The sequence below is a fragment of the Thalia democratica genome, chromosome 1 (assembly GCF_965202585.1).
Source record: "Thalia democratica chromosome 1, ktThaDemo2.hap1.1, whole genome shotgun sequence".
In the NCBI taxonomy this organism is placed as follows: Eukaryota; Metazoa; Chordata; class Thaliacea; order Salpida; family Salpidae; genus Thalia; species Thalia democratica.
The window spans coordinates 103307605-103317773 of NC_139165.1; the positions used below are offsets into that span (position 1 = coordinate 103307605).

General features: G+C 25.1%; 1 protein-coding gene across 1 annotated transcript; it reads right to left on the reverse strand.

The window, feature by feature from the left end:
• Window positions 1-4700: 4700 nt before the first annotated feature.
• LOC145844113 (tetratricopeptide repeat protein 36 homolog) lies at window positions 4701-9688 on the reverse strand. The gene is made up of 4 exons (XM_082951470.1): window positions 9581-9688; window positions 9038-9271; window positions 8029-8201; window positions 4701-5298 (listed from the first exon to the last, which is right to left on the reverse strand). Exons 1-4 carry the CDS (start codon window positions 9669-9671, stop codon window positions 5179-5181), a joined length of 618 nt encoding a protein of 205 aa, XP_082807596.1. The 5' UTR covers window positions 9672-9688; the 3' UTR covers window positions 4701-5178.
• Between the last annotated feature and the right edge of the window lie 481 nt (window positions 9689-10169).

Below are 10169 nucleotides of genomic sequence, written 5' to 3' on the forward strand. Positions count from 1 at the left end.
CAGGGTAATTTATCATAGCTTTGAGTTTTTTAATTGTTTTGATTTTTTTCATATGTTAAAACATTTTAACTCAATTTAATGTAGTCTTTTTTTAGGTTTTAATTACTACTACTTAATTTCTTCAACGTTTTATTAACTCAGACCAATTTAATGTAACTCAGGATGACATTGAAATGTAACCTTGGTTAGGTAACAAATTTTTACAGTTACCTTTTCTAAAACAAACAAACTTAATCCAAATTTATTAGTAAATTCTGCCAGAATTAAATTTGTATTCACTGTAGAAAGATATCAAGTTGTATGAATAGTTAATCTAACAAGTATTATTTAGAACTTAACTACAAATAATAATTGGATATTAAATGAAAACGTAAGACTCTACGTATATCTAAGTTTAGGAAAATATAATAATTTAGTTACAGTAAATAACTACTGTATTCAAACAGAGGTAAACGTTTAAAAACATGTTCGTGAGTGTTACATTTTTTAAAACAAACTAGTGTAGTAAAACGAGATTAAGTATCTAACAGTATAACTGCCCGCCATGTATTTTTCACAAGAAAAACTTGTGTAAATGTAACAATACTAATATTAGTGTTTTAAACGGGTGTCTTTAGTTTGTTTGCAAAATACAGTAGTTATTTTAAATATTTAGTTTGTTGCAGTTAAAATTTTTAAGAGTTAATTTTAAATATTGATTTTAAACTTTCAAGGCCTGCTAGATATATTTTCTTGTTAATCTGGTCGCCAAATAGAAATATCGCCAACACATAGTCATGAAAAATGTACAGTAAGGTAAATCTGTTACCCCTAAAAAACTGAGAACTTTGTATTAAACATTGAAGCTTAGCCTACTTTTTGTGCGTGGCGGATTTTTAAAAAGACAGAAAAAAAAATATTCTAGCTATAAGCTTGTTAGAGCAAAATGCTTTTGAAAGTTTTGCTTTATATCGGTATATTAGGTAAAAGTATTTTTTTTTTCATTTTTTTTAAGTTTTAGTACTAGAATAACTTTTAGAATAAAATAATATTTATTCAAGAACATTTTTAGATATTTAATCAGATATTTATCGCTTCTGAAAAAATAAATTACCACAAATGTTCTTCGAGAGTTGAATTTTTTTCATTAAAATCGAAAGTAGACCAAGTCACAATTATTTCTTTCTTAAACAAAACACAATTCTGAGTTTTGGTATTTCCTATCCTCTTCGAAAGTTTGTACATTGTCTTGATACGTGTCTTCATTTCTCGACGAAATCGCTGGACAATTAAACACCTTTCTCGGCAGCGTCATTGACTACACTTATTTAATTCACTATTTTTGAATCTTAGTAATTTTTGTCGTTAGTCCATTGTTCTGGCAGTTTAATAAGAAAAAATGGCTGCAGTCTCGGATTAAAAAAATCATGTAATTATTTCCAACAAACTCTGCTAATTCTCGCTTCTCAATACACTGAACAAGAAGAATAAGTAACTCATTATTTTTCTAAATGCTTTGGGTCTATTCTGATTAATCTTATGATTTAAAGCACCAGCAACTTCAACTTTGACTGGTATCACTTTAGAAAAAACTCGAAGTAAACTAGTTTTTCGACAAGATACCAAATATTACGATTCATTGCTTTTTACACAGAGATTGCAGATAAATCTCTTTATTTCTGAAATACTTTTGTATTTTTGAAGTCTACTTATCAGATGCAAGGAGATGTAGAAGCTACTGTAGAAATGATCTAGTAGGTAAGCAGTTTATGAAAAACTCAACAAAACTGTTAAAGCTTTTTTAAACAAGTTGTGTGCAAAATTGTTTTTAATGAATTTTGTTGTGAAAGCAAAGTTGTTTTAATAGTGCAAATGACTTTACTCATCCATATAAATCTAGATACAGCTCTAGGACATTAAGAAGTAAAACTTTGCAAGGGCTAAATTCCAATCTAAATTAAGACTAGTTTGACGAGCTTTTTATAATCATCAATAAAAGTTTATGACAAGGATATTAAAAAGTTTTAAATTTTAGACGAATTTCAGAGGTAACTTCTAAATTAAAAACGTTACTACAATCAAAATATTTTTCCAATGACTATAAAGTTTTTAGAAGAAATCTCGGGTGTTTTTTTTTTTTATTTTTACATGGACGTATTCTATATACTATTTCTGAACACTTACTGTATTTTGAACTAATTTTATAAACTTTAATTTAAACAGAGTAAGAATACTTTAAATTATAGGTTGAGGACTTCTGTATTTGTTGAATGTCGATAAATGATTGATACAGTTAGTATTTTCTAGAAAAATAAAGATAATAATAATATAAAATTACATAAAGTTTTTCAAATAAAAATTATTTATTTTATTTGCTCAATGACGTTTTTATAGCCTATAAAAAACGAATTAAATTTATTTCATAAAATTTTGTTTCTACTAATATGAAGTTAAACAGCAGAACTACTCTCTTTCAAAACCAGAAAAAAAATCAAAATGCTTTAAAGATACAACTTTTTTGATAGTATCTTTGCAATATAAAATATATCAGCCGAAGTTACATAATTTATTTTTTAATATAAGTTTTATACAATACAAACTTTTTCGAAATAAAAAACAACTATGATTCATTATCAACTGTAAACCTTAAAAGCAGTTTAAGTAGAAAATAAAAATAATGAAAACAGTTATTGCACCTTTAATTAGAGGGCCGTTAGCCGTATTTTTGTGGTTCTAAAATGTGTTTCAAAATAAAAAGTTAAAAATACTGCATTACTTAATTCAGGAGTCGATAGCCGTTTTGATTCGCGGGCCGCAGTTGAGTTAAAACTACTGTAGTAAGTAAAATAAAACACTGTTTTAAACAAAAAGTGTAATAAAAAAGCATTTCAAAGAGCACTAGTAAAGAGTTATCAGTAAAATAACAGTCTAATTTTAAGTTATTTCACAAAAACTTACTTTTTTAAAGGTAAATTTTTAGCTAAAAAATATCTCGCGAGCCGCATATTTTGACTTCAAGGGCCGTATTTGCTGTTTTCTGACTCCTTGCTTCTATACTAGACATCTAGTTTAAACAAAAGTAAGTATATTTTTTATAAATTTTATCTTAATGTGCATAGATTGTCAGTTTATCTTTGGTCAAACTTTGATTGTTTTGATCTAAAACATTTTTTTTCAAGTTTTATAAACAAAAAGTGTTTATTCTAAAGCTAAGTTTTTTATAAATAAAGACAATACTGCATATTTTTGTTAGTTCAGCTTCCAATAGATTTTTTTAACTTTAAAAATACATATTTATAGTTATTTTTCAATACCTCTATAAATGAAAATAAAACACCTTGTTTTATAACTAAAATCTAATGATAAGCGAACTACTAGTTATCTAAAATAAATTGGAAGATTGTTTTTATAAAATTATTATGTATATAACTAATAACAAACTAGATTTAGAATAGATATATTGAACAGAGCTGTTTACTTGAAGTTTAGTTATTGCTTATTTACATTAAGAAAATACTATTTTTAATATGTTGTTCAGAAAACGAAAAAAAGTCATTTAACTTAAAGTATATATTTATTCCAATTTTTCGAAACAAACTGACTCTTAATAAAACTTAAATTAGTAAATACGATAAAGATAAAATCTATGTGCCAATATTATTGTTTAATGAACAAAAAAGTGTTCAAAATATTTGGCTCTAACGACCTGATGTACGATGAACTTTTAAGTTATCGACTCGATAATATCGAGTCGCAATTTTATAAGTATCATTTTAAACGAAGTTAACTAATGTAAACTTAAAGAAAGCTTTAGCTTTGTCTTTTAGCGATAATTTTGTAATGTTTGAATCCATAGTTGCCCTATGCATTTAAAACATATTTGTAGTTTTATATTTCTTTTAAATTTTTGTTTTTGCTTTAAATGTGTGAAAAAAAAACAATTGCAAGAGTCTTCTCCCAATAAAAATTCTTGAACTACTTGAATGAAATTTGTTTATATGAATTCCAGTTTTAAAACAAGTAGCATGATTGAAAAACTTATAACCATCTACTCGTTAATTTAAATTCTATTCTACTAAATTTAGTTTCAAACTATTCTGAAAGCCCTAAAAATATCATTTTTTCCGTATAGTTGACACTTGCATTAATTTTATTACCTCTAGAACTTATAGATGAACTGTAAGTTACAAAGTTCGCACTTTTGTTATTACAATAGTATTTTTTTAAAATTTGTATTAGTGGTTAAAGCTGAAATAATTTAGTGATGGGTTGCCAAACTCATTTTCATAATCAACTACATTATATAAATTTCAAAAAATTGCCAACGAAGGGCAGAAACTTGTCACTTTAGGAAACCCTGTTTCACTGCTATATATCTCTCACCAGTTAAAAAATAAACATACCCTGATAAGTTGAACCTAGAAAAGACCAAAGTAAAATACTTAATCAACCTTATCTAACCTATTTAAGTTATTACTGACTATTATTGTTGATTAGTTTACCATACTAAAATTATGTGTAATTTATGAATATTTTAAATATTAAGTGTTTATAAATAAAAAAGAAAAGCCAATTTACATTTAAAGAAAATTAAACCATAAGGTAACATCAATAACATAATAGATCACTTTTGAAAATATTTTATACATTACATAAATAAATATTACGTTTTCAAAACTTAAAAAAAAAACTATTCAAAAAGAAAACATGCACAGTAAAAACATAACTAAAATATTTTGAAAAGATTAAAAAACATTTGTATAGTACAAAAAATGTTGATTATGATATTAGATAAGCAGCAATTAAAACTTCACATGCAAAAATGTTCTTGGCAAGTAAAAAATCATGATAAAAAAAAATAAACACACAGTAAGACAAATGATTAAAAGGTATTAAATAAACACATATTGATTTGTTTAAAATATGCAATTGCATAAACAAGACTAAAATCGAAGAAGTTATAGTAATAGTTCATGAATATTTAGATTAAATGCTTATTTTTGTAATAAAAAAAACGCTAAATCGGAAACATTAAAAACTAACAAAATACGATTGCAATAACATAAATGATCAATAAAATTGTACAAGCTAAAAATGATGTATAAACTCCATTGAACATTTGTTCATATTAGAAACTTAAGTAAAACAAACGTTTATTGATCATAGTACATTGTTGTATAAATGCAATAATTATTTTATCTAATTATTGCATTTGTTATTTTCACATTTGTATTCTTGTTGAGGTTTTCCTTGTAAATCTTTGAAAGCTTTCTGTAGCATCTCATTACACAGCGCAGCGTACGGGTTAGATTGCACTAACTGTTGAAAAATTATATTAACATCTGTGAGATACTTAAACAGTTTTAATTTTAGTACCACCAATAAGCATAAATATATCAATATATATCCAATAACTGGAAGAGTTAAGGAATTTACAAAAAAACCATTGTTACAGATAGTACTTTAACTTTGTAAAACAAATAAAAAGAAACTTGATTAGAACAAATGCAAAAAGTATATGACTATGTTTGTTGCAAAAAGTGTGATTAAAACTTTACTTTGTAGAGAAAGTTTTTTTTTTCTTAAAATTAAATTTTACTCAATAAATATATACACAAAATTTTAACAAGTCTAAAAGATTGACAAATTTTGTTAATCAGTCAGATCTAAAAACTTTTCAAAAGACTGAAAAGAAACTTGCATAATTATATTTAACTTTTGATTTGAAACTAAACTTGTAACTTTAGTAATAAACTATAACATAGAAATGTTAATGTAAGAGATGTTTCTACAAATAATAATATACTATAAAAATTGTAACTTATATTTTTAAAAATTTATATTAAATATTTATAAACAATATGCTTACTTGTAAAACTTTTTATTAATGTTTATATATGCTATTAGACTAAATTATATTGTTTAAGACAAGAAAAACATACTTATTTTTGGTTTTAAATTTATATGCAGCTAAAAATAAAAATTGTATATGACTAATACATTAATAGTAATATGACGCACTAAATAAACTGTACTTGAACTTGAAATAAGAATAATAACATGTCGTTTTCATAAATATTAAAAATCAAAAGTATTTGTAAAAATCATCTTATAAAAAGAAAACTAAAAGAGTTTGAATTTAACTAAAATTTTGTGTAAATTTTAATATGTTTAAAATTAGTCGGGAACATAATCATATCAACTAAAGTTCAATTTGTTTTATAAGAACATTTTTCGGATAAATGCAAATTTTATACTCAATTGTTTGTTTTTATAAAACATATTTATTACTTATAACAGGGTTGCCACTCTTTGAGCCAAAAAATCTTCCCTGAGTGACCAAAAATTTCCCTGAGTAACCTTAAATTTCCCTGAGTTTCCCTGAGTATTTATCAAATCTTAAAAAAAAATTTTCTCTTCTAACACAAATTATTAATACCTCATTCTCATTTTTCTTCTTTAATAATAAAAGGAAGGTTGTATGTGTATGCTTCTGCATTAAATTAAAAAAAAAAACTGTTTTCAAAAACTCAATCTTAAAAGGTTTAAACCAAAAAGGCTTTCAATTTAAGATGTTTTTTTGACATACTGTGCGATTTCAATGCCCTTATACCCATGTTGGATAAGGCCATTGGTGTATCATCACCACACCACTTACATTTTAATTTCTCTTTGTCTACATCCTCAAGTAACCAATCTTTGAAGTCTTCATGGTTAAGCCAACTTTTTTTAAACAAGGTTTTAAACTGTACTTTACTCATAGTACTTGAAAAAGCTTTTAAATTAAATCTGCAAAAAAGTTTTAAAGTATATTAAAAAATTGATTACCATTACTGCTACTACTTTTGAAATTATTATTTATAAACAAAAATTTAACCTCTATTTTTTTAACAAAAGTAATACAACACTAATCTGTATTCATTTTAATTTTTTTTTACTGAAAACAAGTAGTTGTAAACAAATAACTTTATTATTTTAAAAATAAGAACTAATAGTACAACATAGTGTTTTTTAAACTACAAAAGTAACTAAAAATAAAAAGTTTATTAAAACTTTTCAATGAATAGTTAACAACAACTTTCATTTCTCTAAACTGTTTGATTTTACTTAAGTAAATATAAATTTAAAACTTAAAAAAACTACAATGTTAATACTAAGAATATTGAAGAACTAGCCGCAAGGCTAAAAAATTCTAAATAACCACTTAAATAATAAAAATTACTACTTTTGAACAAAATATTGAAACTGGATTAACTAAACCTCATTCTAGATCTAGAAAAAAATTTCCCTGAGATTTTCAAAAACTTCCCTGAAATTTAGAGAAAAAATCAAAACTTCCCTGAGTTTCCCTGAGTTAAAAGAAAAATGCCAAAATTCCCTGAGTTTCCCTGAGATTCCCTGAGTTTCCCTGAGATTTTCTACAGTTTGAAAATTCCCTGAGATTCCCTGAGCTCCCTGAGTTCCCTGAGTGTGTGGCAACCCTGTTATAATTCATTAAGTATACCCTTAAAGTGAGTCATATTGTATGACATTAATATTCAAATTAGCTAAGCACAGGGTTGCCACTGGTTTTTCAGAAATTTCTGCCAATTTTCTGAATTTCTTTCAAGTTTTTTAAAATATACGTTTCTGAGTCAAATTTTTGTTTTAAGTTTAAGTTTAAAAACTGTGTTAAGTAGCATAACAACATTTTAAATATACTGTAAAGCTACTTTAAATGTGTTTTTTAATAAAGACAGTTTTTAATGATGACAAATATTTTCATCTATATGATAGATTTTTCATGTCAAACTAAAATTTACAAGTCAAAAGATTAACAAGTAAAATTTGTTTGAAATTCCAGATCACTTTTTAAAAATTTCTCAAATTGCAGGTTTTTTAAGTATTCCAACACGTTTTGTAACAACTCTTAAAGTAAACAAACAATAATATGTTTATAACTACAAAACAAGGCATGATGTATTTCTGGCTTCAAATCAGAAAAATTAAAACACTTTACATAACAAGTATACAAAATAAGTCCAAAAACTTCTAAATAAACCAACTAACTTCTTTCTTAGCAAACAGACAACCAAGTTCAGCTGATTTGTTGAAATCCTGATTAGCAAGCTCCATACTGCCTTGCTTCTTGTAAATTAACGCGCGTTGCGTGAATGCGAATGATGCTATCATGCCCTCACTGTTTGATAGCTTGATTGCAGTGTTCAGGTCTTCTAGTGCGGCTGTTTATATGTTTATTATTAGAAATTTGTATTGTTAAATAAGACAATTACAAGTTGTTGTTTTATTCATTATTTTATAAAGGTAAGCTGTTTGTATACACCAAAACTAACTTTATCAGGTATGAATAAAAACATTAACAAATGAAAACACATGCCATATTGTTCTATTTCGTACAATAATATATTTATTCAATTTTCTTACAATAACTAGTAGCTTGGAAAGTTTATCAAAATTTCAGGTCATAGAGGTCACTCGGGTTTTAGATCTAATTTTATAGAACTCTATCTTAGCTATCAGACATTTATTCCTTTATTGAAATATTAACTAAAACTTTTGAGATAAATAGAATTATTTCTTTAGATTCCTTAAGGAAAATCTTTACAAAACTGACTATATCAATATTTTTTTTATTCTAATAAAAAGCAACTTGTTTTATATACTTTTGTTAAAGCTATAATTTTGTTTATACTTCTTTTAATTTAAAAAAATATAAGAAAACAAAAACTATTAATATGTGATAAAATAAACAACTACTAAATGTGCTTAATATTTTTCGTAGAAAATAATATAAGAAAAATAATATAAAAAAATATAAGAAAATAAAAATTATTATTATGTGATAATATAAACAACTACTAAATGTGCTTAATATTTTTTATAATTTAAAAAAATATAAGAAAACAAAAATTATTATAATGTGATAAAATAAACAACAACTACGTGTGCTTAATACTTTTCTTATAAAATTATTCATACAACATAATATCAAATAAACAATTCAAAATAAATATTTTAAATATTGGTGCACTGAAAAAACATTAAATTAAAAACAAACCTTCAATATTTCCCATTAACCTCCATAGCTGGGCTCTGTTGTTGTAAGCTGAAGGTCTGGTGGGCAGCAACTCAACTGCTTCATTCAGTAGCTTCATGGCAGATTCGTACACTTCTGCTGATTTGGTGGCATCTTTTTCGTTTCTGCAGTCATCAACCTTGCGGATTGCTTCTTTTTCCAACTGTTTCACTTTATCAAGGGTGGCAGGATCAAATTCACTGTCTCCATTGACAACTGTTTAAAAGGAAACAGTCAGATAGCATTATCTGAAAAACTTTTGTATAAATGCTCAACTTAGTTTTTTGAAAGATTACTTAACGCATTTTGAACACTTTGGGAATTTTTGTAACAAAGTTCATTATATACAATAAAGTTTTAGTTCATTTAACATATATGTTATTTTGTTCATAGAAAAACTCAACTTGTTAATATTATGCTTAAATAAAAATAATATTATTCATTATTCAAGTCGTACAATGTGTTAAATTAACAGAAAATGCATAGAAATATAATTTTTTTTGGTATAATAAAACTAAAACTTACCAGGTTTAACAACACCTTCATCAACAGGCAAACCAGGATTTGTGATGAGGTGGAGGACCGACTGGTCATTGGATGATATTTTACGACTCATGTTGTTTAATTACTTCTAAATAAAAGTTAAACTTGTAATAAAAGGTTAAAATACTATTAAAAAATAACTTTGTGTAACTAGTAAAATGTAGTATTGTTTGAAGTATGAAAGTGTTTTTCTTTTAAAGCTTTTAACTACTAAAATATGAATTATGAATACCTACCAGGCAATAATTTATATTTTTGAATTACAAATTTTTTTTTAGTTAAGTTTAGTTAACAAAATAATTTTTGCTAGCATAAGTATTTATGTTATATTTTTATGATTTTAAAAAAATTTAACTAAAATTTATTTACTAAATTTCATAAAATGTTAGTAAAGATACATAGCAATAAAAATTTGTTAAACTGTTAATGTAAATAAAACAAACAGAAGTGTTATTCACTATTAAGTTTACAAACAGATTATCAAACAAGCATAAAACTTTCTAAAAACAATTTTTCTTCACTATGTTACTTAATTCAACCTAAGAGCATAGAAAGGTCCATTCTTTGTTTT

Excerpts from the sequence above, each read along its gene's own strand:
- LOC145844113 (XM_082951470.1), bottom strand. The coding sequence starts at position 9,671 with ATGAGTCGTAAAATATCATCCAATGACCAGTCGGTCCTCCACCTCATC. Across the intron at positions 9,272-9,580 it reads TGAAGGTGTTGTTAAACCTG|TTGTCAATGGAGACAGTGAA; the intron begins GTAAGTTTTAGT and ends CCTTTTAAACAG. Across the intron at positions 5,299-8,028 it reads GTCTGTTTGCTAAGAAAGAA|TTAGTGCAATCTAACCCGTA; the intron begins GTTAGTTGGTTT and ends ATTTTTCAACAG.